The sequence below is a fragment of the Haemorhous mexicanus genome, chromosome 3 (genome assembly GCF_027477595.1).
Source record: "Haemorhous mexicanus isolate bHaeMex1 chromosome 3, bHaeMex1.pri, whole genome shotgun sequence".
In the NCBI taxonomy this organism is placed as follows: Eukaryota; Metazoa; Chordata; class Aves; order Passeriformes; family Fringillidae; genus Haemorhous; species Haemorhous mexicanus.
Genome location: NC_082343.1, coordinates 26,798,536 through 26,820,006, shown reverse-complemented (window position 1 = coordinate 26,820,006; position 21,471 = coordinate 26,798,536). Strand labels below are relative to the sequence as shown.

The 21,471-nt window shown below is 38.1% G+C and overlaps 1 protein-coding gene across 4 annotated transcripts in view; it reads left to right on the top strand.

Moving 5' to 3' along the window:
* THADA (THADA armadillo repeat containing) overlaps positions 1–21,471 on the top strand; it is a 152,811-nt gene that overhangs the window by 95,044 nt on the left and 36,296 nt on the right. For 3 of the 4 annotated variants that reach the window (XM_059841162.1, XM_059841163.1, XM_059841164.1), the window contains exon 31: positions 11,394–11,479. In XM_059841162.1, coding sequence (XP_059697145.1) covers positions 11,394–11,479 — 86 coding nt within the window. Of the gene's footprint in view, positions 1–11,393; positions 11,480–21,471 lie in introns of those variants that run through there. The other variant, XR_009485717.1, reaches the window with a different exon arrangement.

Genomic DNA, 21,471 nt, shown 5'->3' with positions numbered 1-21,471 from the left:
TCATGTGTATGTATTTGGAGGAAAGATTATAGTTTTCAATGGTTTCCTGAACTGGGCGGGGGTTTTTTTGTTTGGGTTTTGGTTTTAGGGTTTTCTTTGCCTTTTCAGGGCCAGAATGTTATTTCCTTTCATCAGGATTTATTGGTGTAGAATAGCTCAAGATTCTGTTGCACATTCCATATAATATACTAATCTCTTTTTTCTTCTCCATGCTACACCCTGATTTTCCTTTAGAGAATAATATAATGGGTCATATTCCCCAAATCAAATTTCATGAAACACTCACTTTTTCAGCTGGTGTTTTCTGTCTGTTGTGAAGGCAGACTTCTCATACTGATGGGGCATGGTTGCTTTTTCTTCTTGGCTTTTTTTTATACCTTCAAAATATTAACATTTCAAAACCAATATTTTAATTTTTGATGTTTTGAATGAGACCTGCCTTTCATTCACTTCTCAAGGTGATGGTTGAGTCTTTTCACTTTAACTGTATGTTTATGCTTCACTTGGTGGGTTTTTTTTTTTTTGTTTTGAACATACCTGTTAGTTAGTCTAAAGTGGTTTAGTAATGTTACTGCTTTCCTTAACTTTCACACTAGTGTTAGTTTACTGCATTTTTTGCAAATGTGGGAGATGCAGGGTGTTTGAGAACAGAAATTAAAAAAATATATAAAATCTGTTTTGTTGGAGAACATAGGTGAGGGAACTAAATGATATAAATTAGTCTGATGAAAGCTTTAAAATATGATCAGTTTATCAAGCTAAATCTTTGAAAGAGTTCAAAGCTCTGTCATATGAAAAATCTTTTAAATAAATTTAAAAAAACTTTTTTAAAAAAGGTTTTTAGCTCAACTGCATACAGTTACAAGGGAGGGAGTTACAAGACTAACTTGAGATGCCTTCTGCTTCATAAATACAGGATGTTAGAAGAGCAGCCTTTGGATTTGGTAATGTGTTGTACAGAAGTCCCAGAAATATCTCTCTTGTTTAATTTGTAGCCTTTGGCATGACAAAGTATTGGTATTGGAAAATTTGAGAAATCTAATGGCTTTGCTGGAGGATGCTGCTTTTCAGCATTTTGAGTCAGATTTTCTTTTTCCGCCTTCCTACTTACTGGAGACCACAGGAGGGGGAAAAGACTTTGAGGTTCTGCCAGAAGTCAAATAACATACTCTGCTAACCTCTAGCCATGTGCCATTTCTTAGCTGAGAGCTTGTCTGCACTGGGAGAGTTTACTTCTAAGAAGGTGGCTTTCTTGAAACTGACTGGTGGGGAACAACCGTGTATAAAAGCAGTTGGCTTTGCGTTTTGCAAGGAGTCGCGGGTTTATCTGGAATGGGCCACCTGCAGTGTTTTTATAAACCAAATAACCCGTGCTCTGCAGTGCTGCTGCTTACAGCTCTCTGCTTTATGGTTGGCACTGTTAAAAATACAAATGGGTCCTGCACAAGATTCAAGCTCACACAAAGAATACACGCAGAAGTTATTTTAGGCACAGGCTCAAAATGAGGTTCACTGTTTGCTGAGATGTGTGCTGCTTGGTTTTCCCCCGGCTGATTCTCCAATGATCCAGCTATGACTGCTTTGAATGAGGAAAATCTCATCAGTATTTTATAGCTGTACAGAGTATGGTAACTCGCCAAGTTTTGATAGCCATGGCACTCCATCAAGCCTGTTGTATTCCTTTTCCCCCTCTGCTTTTGGCAGCGCTGTGTGAGTGACAGCAGGCAGATGAGCAGTCTTGGGTCCTTCCTAGGAGGACCTTCACATGAGGTGCATTTAGGCCATCTGTGTAGACAACAAGAATGTGGTCTCTTTGTGGTTTCAGGACTTCATGGCTCAGACTGTAACCAAAATATGCATTTTTTTCTCATATGGCTCTTAGGAGAGACAGTGGTGACTTCTAGTGAGCAGACTATTACAGACAAAACAGGGGCACATGCAGGCATACCTAGACCGAGGTACAACACACCCATGGCTCTCTGCAGCTTTGTAAGCAGCTTTTATGTGATCTTTGAAGTGGCCCTTATTTGGGACTTGGAAGTGGTTTTTTGTACTTTCAAAACAGCAAGAAGTGGGGAGAATGTAAGGTTATCCTCCCTGGCAGAGAGGGAAGTCCTCCTCATGTTTTGGTACTCTTGCCTCTTCAACTACATCAAGATGAACCTTCTTGTCCTTCTGAGGCCATGTCTGCCCTTGACATCTCCCTGTTTTCTGACTTTTCAGCTTTTTAATTTCTATCTTTAAAACCTACACATTGAGAAGTGCAGTTATTTATCTTTGTTCGTTAGTGGTCTGTGTATGTCTTGTACAGCCAAGTTCAAAAGTTGAAAATAGTTTTAATGATTGAGCCTTTCTCTGCAGAAGTTTATTTACCAGGTTTCAAATTAAAAACTTAACTTTCTGTAAGCTGGGGCAATAATTCCTGTGTTTACCCTTGTAAACACAAAATGTGAAGGGAAATTTTTGTTGTCCTGTTCCAGCTGAAAATGAAGTGTACCAGTATGAACTGCTCACAGAATCACAGAAAATGCTGAGTTGGAAGGGACCTGCAAGGATCATGGAGTCCAGCTCCTGGCCCTACACAGGCCATCCCCAAGAGTCACACCATCTGCCTGAGAGCATTGTCCAAATTCTTCTTGAACTCTGTCAGGCTTGTTGCTGATTCACCAGTAATTTGTTAATCTTCATGTTCTGACCCATGGGCCTTGTTTAGCCTCATTTTTCTTTGTTTTTGAGAACAGTCATAGCACGTCATTGTTCATAAGTGTATTCCTAGAGGCACTAATTTAAATCTTACGTGCTTTTAACAGGCTAATTTAGGTTTCTGTGCTGCTCCAAGTCCACTCTTTCACCAGTTTTGATAACAGTATGCTTAACATGGCTACAAACTGTTTATTTGGGCAGTTGGTGATTGCTTGTTTTGGAACACCCACTTTGGGTATCAGTAGAGATGTTTGGACTTCAGGCTGAAGTTTAAGATGTACTTTGCATAAGATAAAGTAGTGTTTGACTCTGGTTCATAGGTATATTCCTAACTTAACTAGGAACATTCCAGGAATACTGAGTTTTGGATGAGGTTGTTTAAGGTGTTCCCTCCACTAGTGCAACATTTGGAGTAGGCAGAAACAATGTACAGTTACAGATTTTGGACATAAATTCTCACTTATATCTGAAAATGCTTTTCAGTAAATAAACATCAGAGTTTTCCTAGCTTTTTCTGTACAAGTAAGCCCCTTGATTTAATTGTGTAAAATTCATTAAATTTGCACATGGGATTAGTTTGACCTCTTAAGTTTTTTAGGATGTTGCTCAGGGATCACATGAGGTTCTCATTAAGAGAACAAAAAGGAGAACAGCCAGGATTATTTTATCAATCAGGTATGCTAAAAACAACACCAACAAAACACAGTCTTTCAGTATCATTCACCAAGGACAGCTGGAGCACAAATTAGTTTTTCTTAATAGCTGAAACTCAGGATGTTCTTGGTGGTATTACAATGAAAAAATGATTTGTGTAGCTTCTTTTTGAAGCAATAAATTTTCTGTCTTTACCAGGGAAACTAATAACAACATAATAGTGTGGCTTTGAGAGTGGCAGAAAAACTTAAATCACCAGACTAGCAACTCCCTTTGGAGACAATGCCTGCTGTAGTGCTGGATGAGCTGTCCCTATAGAATGGGCAAGTGAGGGGACTGTGCACATGGTAATTACTTGGAGAAGATCTCAACAGCACCAAGTAGGCAAGCAGATGCACTTGTACTAATGTTTGTATTTCTGTTTCTATGCGCGTGTTCCTGCACTTCCAGGAACTCAGCAAGGTTTACTTGGTAGTGCAGGCTTCATTATTACTTTTTTAAATGCTTTCCATTAAATGTAGGTCTGTTGGCCGTGATGTTCATTGATGTGCTGGTTTTGTATTACATGGTTAAAAATGCTATGGACAAAGTTTAATAATTAAATCCATTATTAATGTTTCCTTAAGAAGACGAGAGGAAGGCCATGCATGTTGATTCAGTGCTACAGATGTGGGCTCTGAGAGAAAACAGATTAAAATATGAATGCTGCCCTCTAAACAAATACACCCCCAAAAACCTCAGTCTTTAGAATACTGCAGAATTTGAAAGCTAATAACCAAAACAACAGGAGAAGATTTAATCTTTTAACCAGCTGCTCGCTGTACGTGTGGGAGTGATTTCCATAAGCTCTGTCGCCTCCATAAATGACAGCTGATCCTTTACCAGATCATGCTGCAGGTAAAATGTGGTCAGTACAAAACCAGGTTGGCCTGGTTCATCAGCAACCCTCCAAGGATGGAGCTCCCCATGGACAGCCCTCAAGAATTGTGTAGAGTTGACTGTACCAAGACTCAAGACATCACAGATTAAGACTCAAGACATCACTTTTTGGTGTGTTGAGAAAATATTTTAGCTGATAGAATGGCAGGTCACATATCAGAAGAATCTGGCCTCTAGAAGGAGGAGTACTTTTGGAGATTGGGCATTCATCAGCAAGGAGTATGCTGGGAGTTGAGAGGGGAAGATATACTGTAAACCCAAAATTTAGTTGCCAGTGTGCCAGCCACAGTTGCCAGTTGCCAGTGTGTGTGTAAAGCTGAGATTATGGAAGACAAAGGCACAGTGGGAAACTCATAATAGGAGGTTGCACAGATTCCATCCCCAGGTACCAGCTTTGACACGTTGGACTTAATAAAAATTCTTTCCTCTGTTTATGTAGTGCTAAAGATGAAATTCCAACTCTAATGTTCCTAAAATTTTGAGTTGTCAGAAATGTTTATACAGTTCAGAAATACAGTAATTTGTGCAATTGCATCCTGTGCATTAACTTGAATATGAGGTTCAGGAAACAAATTCTATTGATCTGTCAGAATTAAAAACTGTATGTAATACTGGTGGCTAGAAAGTAGGAGAATTTGGGGTTTAAATTCATCACTAGTAAACTGATCTATTTTCTGCCAGCTAAAATATTAATTTCTTTAACAATGACATGTTATTTACACAGAAGAATAGGGCAGTGTTTAGTAATTACAGTGTTTCTTTTAATATGGGACTTTTTCTAAAATGATATTGATACATTTAGTCATAAGAACAGGTCTTCCTTCCAGGAACTTAAGTCCTTTCCAGCCTTTCTAAAGGCTCCAGAAACATACAGCATTACAGTAAGAAGACCAGAGAGGGAGTAGGCAGTTTATTTAATTAATTGATCACTTTGAGAATTTAAATAAAAACAGTCTTGCAAGTCATTAAGATGAATCTCCTCTTCTTCACAAGATAACTGTGAACTGACCTTTGAAGGGGTTACCCTTGTGATCTTGCCAGCTCTGGTGTCTTTACCCTAATGAGGGTGTTTTTTGATGGTTTGGGACAAAATACAAGGATTTGTAGCCAACTTGTAAGTTGTATAATTTTGACTAAAGTTCTACATCAACTTGATTCATTATCCAAATTCATTATTCATTATTCATTATCCAAATCTTGTCATCCGTTTTTAAAGTTTGGAGCTGAGATTAACCAATCTAAGTTGCTAAGAGCCACTTAAACACTGTATTTAAAAAAATATTGTCAGGCACTGTTAATTATTTACTGTTTTAATGTGACCAGATGTGTAATGTACATGTTACATTATTAGGAGAAAATTCTGTTTTGTTAGTTATTTAATAAAGTGATATTTCCATTTCAGAAATATGATTAAAAGTTAAAAAGATTCATAAGGCAGCACTGGGTAAAAAATCTGCAGTTTTTTAGACATTTCTAAAAGCTTGGAGACTGCAAAATGAAGAGCTTTTCTGAGACCTTTTATAAAAGGTTTTAGGAATCCCTAAGATAGCTAACTACACCAAGATACCTGTAGCTAACCTCATCCATAAGAGAAATATTATGGATTTTTATTTGAAAGACATTAATTGTCTGGATGCATTTGAAATTTCTTAGTGCTCATTGTGAGTTTGAGGAAATATGCTTTGATTTTTATGTTGTTATATTTTTAGTAAATATTGTAAGTTGCTGTATATTAAATTGTGCTTGTGCTGCTGGTAGTTTTCCAACATCTGTTTCCTAATGAGGAAAAATATGAGCAAAATAAACGACCTCTTTGGAAAACATTGAATTTCTAGAATAACCAAAAGCTAATGTAATAAACATTAACACGAATTGCTTTGATTTCATAATCACTAGCTTGTATCTGTCTTATTTATGTAACAAATGCAATAAATTAATGTTACAGTTGTTGTTGCTCATCTTGAAGGGAGGTGGAAAAAGAGGAATGATCCAGGATAAAATAGCTGTCAGCTTCTTAAGTCATCTGACTGTCATTGAAAACTGGGGGTTTGGGAAGATAATGAGAATCTGCAGAAGCTGTGTATCAAAATTCTTTGGTTCTTGCTATAAAGGGGTGTTGGCATCCTGACTTCAATACAGAAATTTGGATGATTATAAATGGTGCCCTTTAATAAAAAGAAATGCTGTTTAAGGGCCTCTGCAAACCTTAGTGGTTACAGAAGCAAGAGATTGTCTTTTTCCCAGTGTTTGACAGAATTGAGGCCAAATGTGTGAGCTTTCCATGTTCTTTGCTCTCTTTGCTCCTTGTTGTTTCTCTTGGAAAAGAAGGTAATTTGCTCCACAATTCATTAATGTTGATCTTGTTTAAATTAAACAGTAATACAGGAGAAACTGAATTTTAAAAGTTAAGCCATATGTTCCTGATAGAGTTGAAGAAATGAAGTTGTGGGTGCCAAATACATGGGAGGTCTGTGACCACATATTGCTGATTTCTTCAATAAATGCCAGTTTGGTTTGCATTAGATCTGCCATCCAAAATAAGCAAACCAATGGCTGCCTCAAATTCAGCATGACTTAACTATAAAAGGTGAATCAAACATTTTAAAGATAATATTTGTAGAGCTCCAAGCTGTGATAGTCTAGGATTGATTTCAGTTGCATAGTCCTAAGCTGCAATCAGTGGTGCTTAGAGGAGGTGAAGGCAGAGCAGAAATCAAAGCAGCCCTACTGCTACTGTAGGTAGCCAAAGCCAGCTGGAGCAAACCCCAGTGTTGCACATGGAGCTTCTGAACCTGCCCAGTCTGATTTACATCTCCTGCAGGGAATGCTTCCTCATTCACCTACCAGGCAGTTCCTTGTTGAAAACAAATAGCTCTTTGTTACTCTGGTCATATAATATTCTATAAGTGCTTAACCTAGGCCTCTTCAAAGGCCTGTGAATGGGAGCCTGTGAATTTTAACGGACTCTTTAACTCCATTAACCTTTTTCTTTGGGAAAAAAATGTCCCTGGACTCCTAACAGCTAACAAAAGGTTTCCTCCTGCAAGTGTCTTGAACTCTTCTTAAATTTTATATTCACATGCCAGAATTGAAAATGCAACTGGAAAGAGGTCTGTCTCTTCTATCCCCAATTACTTGTTCAGCATTAATGACAAGAAGTTGAGTAAGTTTGGAAGACTTTAATTTTCAGGATCTAATCCAGAAATCTGCTATGAAGTGTCAATAATATGCAAACTGGCACCTATGTTTCCAGATTTTCTACTGTTCAGCTAGGCCTACCTAAAATAGTAAGAAAAAAAAGACACTTATTTCCATCATAGTGAAGATACTGTTAGACCAGAGCTTTGGGCAATTACCAAAAAAAAAAAAAAAAAAAAAAAAAAAAAAAAAAAAAAAAGCGTAAACCCTTTAAAATCTTCAGTCCCTTTAACTTCATTGACTTATGTTCTTTCAGTGATCTTGTATATTCTGTGGAGTTCCGTGGTCGTAGAATCATAGAATCACCTGGGTTGAAAGGGACCTTAAAGATGACCTGTGAGCTTGGGACACCTTCTATTAGAAGAGGCTCTTCAGAGCCCCGTCCAACCTGCCCTTGAACACCTCCAGAGATGGGGCATCCACAACTGCTCTGGGCACCCTATTCCTCACAGCAAAGGATTTCCTCTTAATATGTATTCTAAGCCTGCTCTCACTGAGTTTGAATCCATTCCCCCTTGTCCTGTCACTACAGGCTCTTGTAAAGTCTCTCTCTTGCAGGCTCCCTTTAGGTACTGGAAGGCTGCAATATTTTTGAGGCTGAACAATCCCAATTCTCTTAGCCCATCCTCATAGGATGATCTGGTAAGGACACAGCAGCTCCTCCCATAGTCATTTTTTTCGCCTTTATTAAAGTAGAAATATGTTTTTTCTACATCTTGTTATTGCTAAGTAGGAATCCAAAGTAGTAGACTGGTAGGTCCAGTCCTGGTAGTAGACTGCCAGGTCCAGTCTGTGCCTTGACTTTCACATGTTACTCAGGGCAGACAGCCTTTGACCTCTCTTTGGTCAGATGTGTTGAAACATTCTGCAGCATTTAGTGTAACTGTTAGTGAAACTTAATGCAGCAGGTGGCTGTGACCTGATTTTTATTTCCACCTGGACAGTCAAGCTCCAAGTGAGAGCATTATGAAGAAGTACTAAAAAGTGTGGGGCAAGCTCTTAAGTGCAGTAAGATTCCAGGAGCAGGCTGGCTATAAGCTCTATATTCAAACACAAAGCAACAAATTCAACTTCTGAAAATTATAGTTTAAGGCACCTGGACACAGTACGTCAGGTGGCCGTTGGGTCTTTGGTACCAGCTCTTTGACTTCCAGATGTGCTCTTGTTACACTAAACTGCTGGCTAACATGGACAAAGCATTGCTTTAATCAGGTATGGATCTGTGCCCTGGCATCACTAGCCTGCTGTTAGTACAGATGTGTAAAAGTAGGAATATTGTTTTGATAGCTATTTTATTTTTCTGAGTGGATATACCCATAGATATGAGTAACCATCTCTAACCATCTCCAGCTCTACCCTGTTCAGAGTTATGTACAGTTTATCATCTGAAGTGAGCATATGATATATTTGTTTCCATTAATAACCAGGTTGGAAGGGAAAGGAAACAATTTTTGGGTTTTGGACAGAAAAAAGGAATAGTGTTCCAGATGTCTAGAGTTCCCACCTTTTGCTACTGCTGTGACTTTCTTGTTTGGAGACAGATTTCCTCAAATCTTGTTTATGAGAACACCACTTTATTGGTATTGGTGTTGAAAAGGAAACATCTTGTACTGTTCCCACTTGTGTTGCTGAAGTTCTGCACGAACAGGTCGTGTTAAATACTGTGCAGTGCATCATTTGAAATGTTCAGCATTGTGATTTTTGGCTGTCAGATCTGTTATGTAAATCATAGTTTGATTGTTTTCAAGACTTGAGCTTTCTGCTACATTCTGAGCAACACTGAACAGCACTTGGTTTTGGAAGACTGAGTTTCCTGTTGTGTCCGTCTGGCACATATGGATGAGAATTCACTAGCATCACCAGAGCAACAGAACCAGCCAAGGACAAACGTTTGGCATGTTTTATGCTGGAAAAGTCTCATTTCAAAATCAAAGCATGCATGTGCATTTACTTTAAATGACGTGGTAGGTGCTTAAAAGGTGGACCAGAATTAAAAAAATGCCAGTGTTGTTGTTCCATCTTCTTCAGTAAAAGTTGCATCAGCCATGTTTTGCCCAGGGCACAGTTTGTACGCTGGACATTTTCTTTCCACTGAAGACATGGAACGATAAGCAAGTCTTCCATTTTTTTGAAGGAGCTGAAGTGCAATTGACCCATTGGGTTCCTCATATTGACTGGAAACTGTTGTGGCTGCTTTCATCCATTTGTGAGAGACCTCTTGTGGTTTGTTTTTCTTCTGAGCCTTTGACTGATCAGTCCCTCTGTTTTCTCATGGGTTGAGCTCCCAACTCCATGAGTATTCCTTGGCTGTGTTTTCATTCACATTTGTTAAGAAAAACTTAGGCAGCAACTGAATGCCCAAGATACAGGAAAGATCTTTGCTTAGCCAGGATGGGTAGAAATTAAGTCTGCCTAATATGACTCTCCAAAAATAGGCCATATTAAAATTGGTTTGGCTTCTTAAGACTTTGGTTCTTGTTGATGTACATCTTCTCAGCAGGCAGCTTGTAGCTCTTGAGCTTGAAGGCAAGGGGTAGAAGGCAAGCATGAAGAAGTTTGGGCAGTATGAACCTAGACCACTTCGCTAGTAAGAAAGTATCCAAAAAGTCTCTTTTTATGCAGAAGGAGAAAAAAGCTCTTCTGAAGAGAGATCCTGGTAGCGCATATTCTGCTGTGTGTTATGAGGATGCCTAATATTGTAGGCATAAAAGAAAGTATAAAAGAAAGCATTTTGTATAAAAGAAAGCATAAGTGTTTTAGGCTTCTTGCAGAGTTTATTACTGAAGGTGAGAGCAATGTTTCTGGTTAAAGTTGTCTTTTTTAATAGGTTCACAGGCTAACTCTCTATAGGCAAATACAGTGGCCAAACTATGTAAGAGCCTCAAACTTTTCATTTTTACGTTGTGATCACTTATCTTGGTTTAAAAAACTTTTTTTTTTTCTTGAATTTTAAAGATGTTAGAGTTCAGAATATTTGTTGGAACATTTTTAATTAACAATTTTTGAAAGAGTTTCAAACATTAAGATAAGCATACAAAGAAAGTGCCAGATAAAATAAAAATGAAATACTGAACAGATTGAGTAACACCTCAAGCTTGTGTTGCTAGATTCTGAAAGTTTTTGTTTTAGTACAAGTCCCATTCGGCTCTTCAGAATAATCTCTATGTTTTGAACTAGATTTCCTGTTTGTTAACATTTTAAGTTATATCTTTAAAAAGTTTTTATGGCTAAGTATGTTTCAGCGATAGTAATGCAAAGAAAAATTAAATTTTTAACCTAATTTTATTTTTCTAATTGGAGAGAAAATAGATGTTTCTCACTTGCAAATTCAAAAGGGAGAGCAGAAAGTAGCTTATTACCTATTTCCATTATATACACAAAATCCCAAATATTCTTGTTTGGAAAAAGAAATAACTGATTTTAAAAACATGAATGCCTCTGGTCTTCATCAGAACAGTGAGAGAGCTATGGCCATTAAAAAGGTGTAGCAGGTACCTTGGAAGGAAAGTTACTCTTTTATGAGCTGTAACAGTAAGAACTGAAGACTTCTTTTTGCTGATGCATTTAGTTACACACATTGTCTATGAACAAAAAGACCTAGTAGGTGCTACAACGAGCTGGTTCATCCAGTAATAATGAAATGTATCAAATGCCATTCAGTGGAATGGCTGGAGGAGGAAGGTGTTGCCATTCTGCAAGGGAGACTGTCACTCAGAATGGACTAGGAAATGAAGCTTACATCACTTGGCCTAATTGTTTTGTATATGCATTCTAATTTGACCAATAGTTTATCTTCATTAATTAAAACAGACATGCCAAACTAGTTTGTTTTACTGCTGTTTCTGAGAATAAGGTTATAAGGATTTAAGCTTTAAAAACATGATTTTCTTTTTTTTTAGGCTCAATCCTTGTTTAGTGACCAGAGCTGCCTATCTTGATGTCCTTGTGATGTTGAGTACTCACCTGGAGAAGTTTCAAAAACAAGGTAAGTCAATATACTGTTCTAGACATTAGATTTAATATTTGTATCTGTTTCTGAGCTCTGGAAGAAAGTTCAATCTGGAGAAACAACAGTGTATTACTTGTGCTCAGGGTTTCTACTGACTTGTGGAATCCTTTAGCTGCCTTGTAGAAGAAGGCCCTTTATTCTGCCTTCTCAAGAGCTTGTCCTAGGTTTTGTTGAGGAGAAAACTGAGATAGAGTTCCATGTCAAGGCTTGAAGTGATGATCTTGCAGTATTCCTAGTCCTAGAATGGCTAACAACAACAAAAAAAAATCCTCTTCATGTTCCAAAATGTTTTTTTAATCCAAAATCCACATCCTGGACTATTGCAACTTTAACCTTTCCAGAAAACCACGGAAATGTTTTTTCGTGAGACACCTGAAATAGTTTCAGGGAAAGGGTTTTCTAATGTTTAGAAGTTTTAGAAAAAACAACTCTGAGAGATTGTTTCAATTTCTTTTTTCATTTTGATTCATTATCAATGGGAATTTTTTGAAGGACCAGTGAGAACTATCAGTGGTTTTAATGTTGTAGATTACAGTTAGCAACAGTACAAAACAAGCTGTGAACAATAAGGAAAAACAAAGGTGTGGAGGAAGGGACAGCCTTTCAAGCGTGCCAGTGTGTAGGCAGCTTTCAGTCAGCTGTAAGTAGCTTCCTTGTGGGCCTGTTTTGTTCATTTTTTATGAAGAAGTGAGTAATAAATTACCTTGTCAGTCCAGGAAGGAAATTATTGAATAGTTCTGTCATTTTATTAAAATTCTTAACACTGCATCTAAGTCACTGGAACCATTCTTTATTTCAGAGAGTCATGTTGTGGGCACTCTTAATTTTAAAACAAATTCCTTTTGCTTTTTTTGCTTAGACCTTTAGTTGATGTAGTTCCATTCTAATTCTAAAATTGCTATTGGTGTGATTTCTTGTAAACGTACAGTTCAAATAGGGATAGTTTTTAGGAAAGCAAATTGGTGATGAACATGTCTAAAATCAACTTCTTCAGACAGGTTGATGCGGAAATAGCCCTTACAACAGAAGGACAGACCTACAGAGTGACTGGGCAAGGGCCACATGCTTTTTCGGGTGGAATGAACCTCTTTATCTAAAGCAGTTTCAATATAACATGTCTCTAGGGATAATTTTTTTCCTGGCTATTTACTGTTTTTTCTGAGGCTGAGCTATGTCTACCAACAATAATTCATATATTAAAATATATTTTTTCTTTTTATATATATATTACTACAGAATAAAGCTTTTTAAATCCTCATATGCCATTGGCCTTAGAAATAATCCTTTGCAGTACATTAAAAAGTCTAGCTGTGTATCACAACTACAAAATAAACAAAAACAACCCCCAAAACCTCCTTCAACAATATTTGGGCTCCTCACCCTTTTACTTTGAATACTACTTTTTAAAAGAGAGAACCTTTTGGGAATATTAATTTTTCCACTTTTTTAGCATGATCCTCTACCACTGATCTGCTCCTTTATGGTATGAATCATCCTGGTTTTTCTGTATTCTCTTCATCTGAATTTTTTTTTTTCAACTTCTGATTATTCTTGTCACTTGCCCTTCAGCTCTATTTTTGTATTTTCTTTTAGGAAGGAACAGCCAGTACTCCAGGGGAGGGCTCCTGGTTTTGCTTACTTAGTGGGCATTGCATTTCCTTTATCGGTCTCTTTCCTATTTCAGTTATCCTTGGGGGTTTTTGTCTGTTCTGGTTTTTAAACAATTGCTGCACATTTGCAAAGACTTTTATGGAGCTCTCCACACCAGGAAACTCCCTTCCTTTTTTTTAATGCCCCTAACTTGTGAATAGCCCTTTGAGCCTGAGGGACTGCACCATGCTGTGGCTGGGTTACCAACTGTAGTGAATTCATTTATTTTTCAAAGCTCTTGTGGACTGTACCAAACCTGGGTGCTGTAAGGCACAATTTCTGCAGAAGGAAAGCAATTATTTTTGCAGACTCTCTCTGCTTGGGTATAGTTCATCAGTATTGTTTTGCTTAAAAGTTTCATTCCTAGGTAGGTTTAAAATTACATATTTCAGGCAGTGTCTACAGAGAGTAAAAATTGAGGCTGGAAGTACTGTTTTGAAAACCTAAAGATACATTTGGGACAATTTTAAATATCACAGGCAAGAAGGTCTTCTGAAAGGAGGGAGTTATGTGTTTATATTAAATAGAAACTGAGTGTCCCATGACACAGTAAGAGAAAGACTAAACTCACCAGTTAAAACTGAATGTTTTGAGTCTCCCATTTAAATGTTTTAAAGATATGATTATTAATTGAAGCGTTATACTTTTCTGAGATTAAATATCTTACTCATATATGCATATCTCTGGTTATGAGCCAATTTTCTCTGTTCTAATCTTGATTTGTAAAGTTGTTTCAGTGAATAAAGGGTGAGGGATAAATCCAAATAAAACTGTTTCTTGATGTGTTTATCTAAGAGGCCCCAGGAAGTGCTGTATATGAGTTCCAGGCCACAGGCTGAAACTGATTTTCATCAACAGAAATGGGAATGCAATGTAATGAGCCTGCAACTGGTTAAAATCAGACCACTTCTAATTGATTATGCCTGTCCAAAGAGGCTACAATTACAAAGAGGTTTTCAGAGAACAGCTCTGCCTAGGCCTTTCCTACATTATGATTATTTTCTGTAAGTGATTTGTTGTTTTCAATTAATAAAATCTGTCTCTTAAAGTGCAGGATAGCCCTTAGGGAATTTACTTCACAAATTCAAAAAACATCAGCTTTAAAATGTTGGCTAAGGAAGGCAGGGAGTAATGGATACCAAAAGCATCTTGTCCAGCTAAAATTTACTGCTGGTTAAATGATGATTATTTATCTTAAACAAAACAAAACAACCCAAACCCCAGAGTTATTCCTATTTGCTGGGCTGGATGGAAGTGTTGCCTGATTCATGTCACTGGGAAGAGACAGTTTTCTTTCCTTGAGGTGATAGGCAAAATCTAGAACTTTTTTTTCAGCTCCTGATGTGTCTGAGGGCTTTCAGATATGCTGAGACAATACATATAGCCAAGTCTATATAAACTTTAAAATATTTTTATTCTGTTATCAATTGTGGTTGGAAGCAAGCCTTAAAAAAAAAAGAAAAAAGTTAAAATACAGAGATACTATTTTTACCTTTATTGAGAGTAAAGAAAGTTCTTACCAGGTATAGGATTATTTGAGGAGCTAATGTGTATTGTCACTATTAATAGTTTTTAGTAGTGTCCAGGGAATTTGTTCTTGCAGACCTCTTTGATGTATTTTCTCCACATTAACTGTTTTTATAGATCAGAAATCACAGATGTCCAGGGCCTTTTCATTCTCGTGGGAGAACAATGCCGTCCTCTTGCAGAGGATATTCTGGCACTTCTACCCTGCTTCAAATGTTACAGAATAATAAAGTAGCATTTGTAGGCAAATCAGGGTGGGGAAAATGACCTCGAGTCCAGGTGGAACATTCTTATGTTCAGCCTTAGCTGGGTATGTGGTTATTTGCAAACTGACAAGTTTTGGTCAGGAGGAGTTGGTAGCAGAGGTCTGTAGAGCTCCAGATCCATGTGTGCATCTGAGGCTACACACTCTCCTGTGCACTCAGAGATGGGCTTTGCAAGAGATGGAATACTGGACTCTGGTGTGATACACTGTTTCACTAAATAAGATTCTTCTGTTGAATCTATGAACTTCTGAGAGGATCTGTCATAGACATTCCTGCCTTCAAGTCTTCTGGAAATTGGTGTTTGCAGCAAAACAACAAGATGAGAGCATTACTGTGATCTGCAGTGCTGCTAGCACAGGAGCCAGTGTTGAATTGCAGTGAAAGCTCAGATCTGCCATGCTCTGGCTGTCTGTAACAGATGAAGAATGCCACAAGACAGAATGGTTACACTTTCCTTCTTGCTCACATCTTGAAAAAGTTTTCCTGTAGTATTTTGTCATTTTGTGAGGGGGAAAATGGATGCAACTCTCTATAATGCGCTTCACTAATAGAAGTGCATTTTGGCCAGGGTTGTGTTCCAAAAAATGGCACTTGTTGATAGAGCTCTGTCAATCTAAGTGAAGTAGGATGTAGAACAGAAGAGGGAAAAGAGGAAAGAAAATTTTGCTAAAGATAATCCTGCCAAGTTGCTGCTTTATCCTGTATATATGCTGTCAGTCTGGTTTGGCCTGTTGTCAAGTATGGTGTCTTCAAAATTCACGTTTGGTGGGAAAGAGAAAACATTTAAACAGGATGTCAAATAGGTTGAATCTGTGATTTAGGAAAAGATGCCACTTGTAGTCGAACTGAGCATTTTTCCTTTCTCCATTTGAAGTGGAAGAGTTTATAAAAATTCTTGAAATTAACCAAACTTCAGTGTTGTGGTTAACTGTGGGAACAGTTACTTAGTATTTACATGATTAATCCTGTTCATAGAGTGTTTTGATACCAAAATGGAGTAGCCAGTGTTCTACTCTAACTTATTTTCTTTCCTTGAGTTTTGCAAAAACATAATTCCATTTTCTTGCTTTCTTCCAAATACCTAAACAATCTGTAGATGTAGGTTAAGATTCTTAAATTCTGCTCATGAACTAAAGAAATGGTTGCAAAAAATACTGTGCACTACACATGTGTGCGTGTATGTGATGAGAAACATGAGGTATTATTTCAACTGTCTGCTGCTTTTGTCCTCAAATAGAACAAAATATTTTTTAAATTAACATACAGAACAAATACCATTCTCTTGGTTATATTTGTCCTTTTTAATTGGAAGTTATAAAATACATTGATAGAAATAATATGGATTATCAAATTTATGGTTGCTTTGCAGTGCTTTGCAATGCAAGCAAAAATTGCTCTTTACATAGGAATCTCTTAAATGTTTGCCTGAATTATATCATTTGTAGGTCTTTTAAATAGCATTTGAAGGTCGTGGCCACATTGTGTTCTGTATCATAGTTCCTAATCTTTTCTTATTTTGGTAAGAAGCTAGATGGTAGCCAAGTTTTTCCTGCAGGCTAACTTACAAACTCATGATTTTTGAATGACAAAAATTTGACAGGGATAACTAGGTTGATTATTTTAGCCATACTTGAATTTTCTTTTCCTAGATCCTTAAGAAGTATGGCCAAAGAATTATTTGAATAAAAACATTGGCGGCTTGTTAATGTGTGTTTTGGTTATTTGGTCTAATTAGATTATAGTTAAAATTACTCTTAACACATTGAAGGCAGTTTTTGTTTATTATATCAGAAATTATATTAAGTTTGCTGGTATATTGACTGTGGCACTGGGTAAATGTTTTTATGTTGAGTTAAGAAAGGTAAAGATTTAAAATATTTATAGGGTGATCTAAATGCCCTGTGCCTACTGACATTAAATTAGATGAGTCCAAAGGAAATATTTTTAGGTACTCTGTGTTCTAATTCAGTGCAGGCAGGAGAATTAATAAATTGAGGGTGGCATTGTTGGAAGTCTGAGACACAGGGAGTGACTGGAAGTTGCCTGGACAGTAAAATGCCAGAGGCAGACCAAGTCAGGGATGTTGAAGTGATCCAAAGACTGACCAAAAGTTAGTGTGAGACAGAACAACAAAATGGGCCAAAGCTGAAAAGAATAAATTTTTGGAGAAAGGAGATGGATAAGTGCAACACCTACAGCTGTCAGAGAAACGTTGGAGGCAGAACTTGTGACACAGGTGGAGGAAGAGGAAAGTGTTTTTAGCATGATGGCAGAGACAGTGGTCAGAGGAGGGCTGTGGAGGGTAGGCACGATACTGCTGGAGTGCTGTGTTGAGCAGGGAATATGGAAAGGTGTTCCATGAGATAGGTGACACTAAGGGAAAATGGGATTGGTCATGTTCATTAATGTTAGCAGTTAAAATTCTGTCCCCACGTGAAGACAGAGACTGCTTGTCCTTTCAAAACCAGGTTCTCTTTAGATTCCATCATGTACCACTGACTGACTTTCACTGTCTCTGTGGGGTTTTAAAAATTTATATGAATGCAAAATACTGGAAAAGTCAGTGCTGGGCCAGAGAGAAGCTGTAAGAAAAAATACCTGTAAATAAAAATAACTCTTTCAGTGTCCAGTTGTAACGGAGTTTTTTTCCCCCCTTCTCTTTTCCTTTGGAAACTTTCCCTTATGCTGTACAAAATGCAGTGGGATGCTTGTGTCCTCAACAATAAATTATCCATGGATTCTGGTAATCAGTCATGTTTGTAGTTTTGAATTGTATTGTGAGTTCTGATGCCTAGTCTCTGATGTTGAAGAAGTTGCAGATGTCTTTAAAAGAAAACATCCTGCTTAAAATATGCCTTTTTATGATCATCAGCAGTCACCTTAATATGGCTGTGTAATGAAACAGACTTTTCTGTTCTCTTTGTGGTTTTATTTCCATTTAGCAGTGACTTTGCCTAATCCACTTTTAATAAAAAGGAAAAATACGAAAGAAGATACTTTTCCTTAGTATTTGTCTAGGAAAATCTCTTCTTGGCACTGATTACCTCTCAGCCTACTCCCTATTCATATGATCTGTTCAGATGTCTGTGGATGGTAGTTAGAGAGAGGATTTTAACCTCAGTTCATAAACAGTTGCGCTTTCTTGCAGGTCTTGTTGAATAATGATGAATATCCAGATTTTTGATGCTCAGAGCCCCTTCCCATAACAATATACTGCAGGCAAAGCAGCATTTTATTGCTGGTCTTGCAATTTTTGTCTGTCCTTACAGAGGGTCAGTAAGTTTTCTGATGCTGGTAGTAACTTCCCCCCTTTTCCCCTGCTTTGTTCTTTTTTTCTGGAGCCTGTGGAAGGAACACGGAAGATGGTTTGGATGCTCAAGGGCCTGCATACAGGATTTAATCTCAATATTTATTTAGATCCAAATACTTAGAGCTATACTAATCACATGTACAGAAGGAAGCCCCTCACATAATATACCTGATGATCAGGAGAGTTGTCCATTTGGCAGTAGCTAAATAATCCCTGTGAAATTACCAAATCCTTCAGAAATGTATCAACTCTGCAAGGAGGTGAAGCAAGCTTAGCTTTAAATATGGAAGGAATTCAGATTACTTCTCTCACTTTTAAACAGGCTGTTGTGCCTCTGAGATGAATTATCAGCTGAGGTGTCCATCAGCTGATGGTTTGTTACTCCCAGAGCTGGGGCATTTTTCTGTCATTGCTCTGTGTATCTGCTTACTCTGGGAACAGACTAAATAGATCTGCCTGCCACTGCAGGGGAGAGCAGAAGAGAGACAGGCAGGATGCAGGTTTGGGAGCTGCTAAATTTTGAGGAGGTTTATGACTGGAGATTCATCCAGTCTACTAACTCCATTTTGCTCCTCTTCCTTTCCTCTTTATTTTCAGATGATGAAAGACCATTTTACTTCATATACATGACAGAACATCAGTTGATCACAAATAGGATTAAAAATCCAGCCATGACATAGATGATGTGTGCATATATCAGTGTGGGGGACTGAGGGTGCTTGTGTGGGGTGTTGAAGAGAACCAGGTGGTTGTGTAAGATGTCTCCTGTACTAGAAGCAGGCTGAAATTCTTCCTGTCCCACAAATGAAGCAGTCCTTAAGGGGGGAAAAAAAAATTAAATCCACTTAATTCTTGAAGGCTCTTTTGCATCTGTCAGCGTCCTGGAGAGACTGCTGTTTGCCAGGACCCTTCTGTGGTCAGCCAAAATTTGTTCTCCCTTCTCACAGCAGCTGGTCATTCAAACTGTACAGTGATGTTTGTTTGTAAATAAAAGTATGCTGTTACTGTATCTAAACAACAGAGACTGACAGTTACTTTGGGAACCAGTGAGATTTTCTGGTTATTTTGGATATTTTGATGTAAGCCAAAGGAAAGAGTTTACTTAAAGCTAAGCAGATGAGAAAACATTTACATGAAAGCCTGGAAAGACTTTCTTAATGATGAAGTTGAAAGCAGGACTATTTCCACTGCATTGTAATAAGACAGGGGCATTCTTTCCTTTTGTACATATTTGTGTGAAAAAAAGAGTGTTGGAAAGCATGTGGAGCAGAAGATGAATGCAGAAGGATTTGCTTTCTGGTGTGCTGAGGCTAAGCAAATATTCAGACAGTCTTATTTTGCTGACGGCCTTGCCATTGAGACATCCACTTTTAAAGAGACTTTCTGTAAAATAGATGAGCCACAGTGTCCAGTCTTTCACAATTGCATGGGAAAAAAAGAAGTCATCCAAAGCAGAAGTATTTTATATGTACAGAAAAAGAGGATCTGTTGCCTAAGACTCTTCTATCACAGTCACTGCAAGCTAGTAGTTCTGCAAGCTAGTAGCTCTGCAATGTTTTTTATATGCAAGTAGTTTTCCCCTTTAAAGATGAAGACATAAAGATCATTTGTGCTGGCCTTGCAAAATACAAATGGAAGTTTGCTGAGTTGGAAGGTCAGTGCATGGCCAGCTCCTGGAGTCCATGGGAGGGTCACCACTCTCTCTTGATGTTGAGTTGCAGGCTCTTGCAAAGTTGGCAGCATTGACACCAGCAAAATGGAAGACACCCTCCCCCCTTCCCCTAATTTTTTTCTCTCTCTCTTGCTCCCTCTATATCTCTTTCTGTGTGCACTTAATACTACTCTCCCTTTCCCTGCTCTGGAGCTTTGACCCTTCCATCCTGCCAGCTTTCCCATTACTGCTTGCGTGTAGCTTACCTCAAAGCAATGTAAAGCAGTGTGGACAGGAGATGAAAGCATTTCTCTTGCAGTATACTTACAAATGCCCCCTTGGTTTGAAGAGCTGAGCCAGTGGGTGTGTGTGTTGCTGAGAGGCAGCTGAGGAGGGGAGCAGGCAGGAACCAGAGAGGGTGCAGTGCTCCGACACTGAAGCTGTTTCTCTTCTTGAACTGAGGTGTTTGACCTTGAACCTTTTCCTTTCAGCTGCCTGGGATTATTTCTGTTGTTAAACTGCTGTCTGTGGACTCAGGCTGTGTAATAACTGAGACGAAGGCCTAATCCCTCTCCAAGGCAACCAGACAGTTCAGAAATTAAGGAATTCTGGCAGTTGGATGCATGTCGTGTGACACGGGCGTTAATGCTAGTTTGTGCTGTGATGCCAGTGTGTAAAAGCAGCGTGTTTGGAGGAGGTTTAGAAATGTAGCAAAGAAAAGATACAAGTTTGCCTTGCTATGAGACGGAAATCAGCTGTGTCATATGTAGAGGATAATGCTGTGAGATGGCTTTGCACTGATACTGGAGTTCCTCTGACTGCATCAAGTCCCTTCAGGAAAGAAACTGTAGCGAAAATGTGAATGACAGAGCTAGCGGTTGGGCAATAGGTCTGACAGTTTTTTACAAATACTACATTTCTTTGAAGTGTGTCCAGAATTACTCAGAAATGGTTCTGTCTTATGTGCTAGACAGTGTACAACCATGTCAACTTTCTGTGTAAATGTCAAACAAATTAAGATGGCTTTAGAGGAATCTGAATATGAAAGGGCAGGATATTTAACTGTAAATAGAAGGCTTAGGGAAATGTCTTCATGGGCAACAAAATGAATCTATATTTGTGCTGTGGATTCTTGGCAAATTCAGGAATTTAGTGGGACTATTTGGACAGGTTTTTAGCAGTGCTCAGTGTTTAATTATAAATAGCAAAGTTACGTGGCAGTGAATTGTCTTCTTACACATACTGGAGAAATATAAGTTTGTTTAATCTTTGTATTTGCCTTTAGTGCATTTTTACCTTTAAAAAATCCTAAACTTCCTACATCCCCTAGCACTAGTGGCACTGTTCTCTGCTCTTTTGTGATTTTCCCCTATTTGCATTTGAATTTTGTGGGGTATTGCATGTTCATTTTCTTGCAGTACAAGCTATACAGACACTGAACTGGGCAAGATGGTTTCAGTATTATAAAATGTTTTATTCCTGCTGATGGTGGAGAAGGTTGAACTCAAGACACATGAGTATTTCAGTCTATGTGGGTGTGAAATAGGACCATTGATGACTTTTT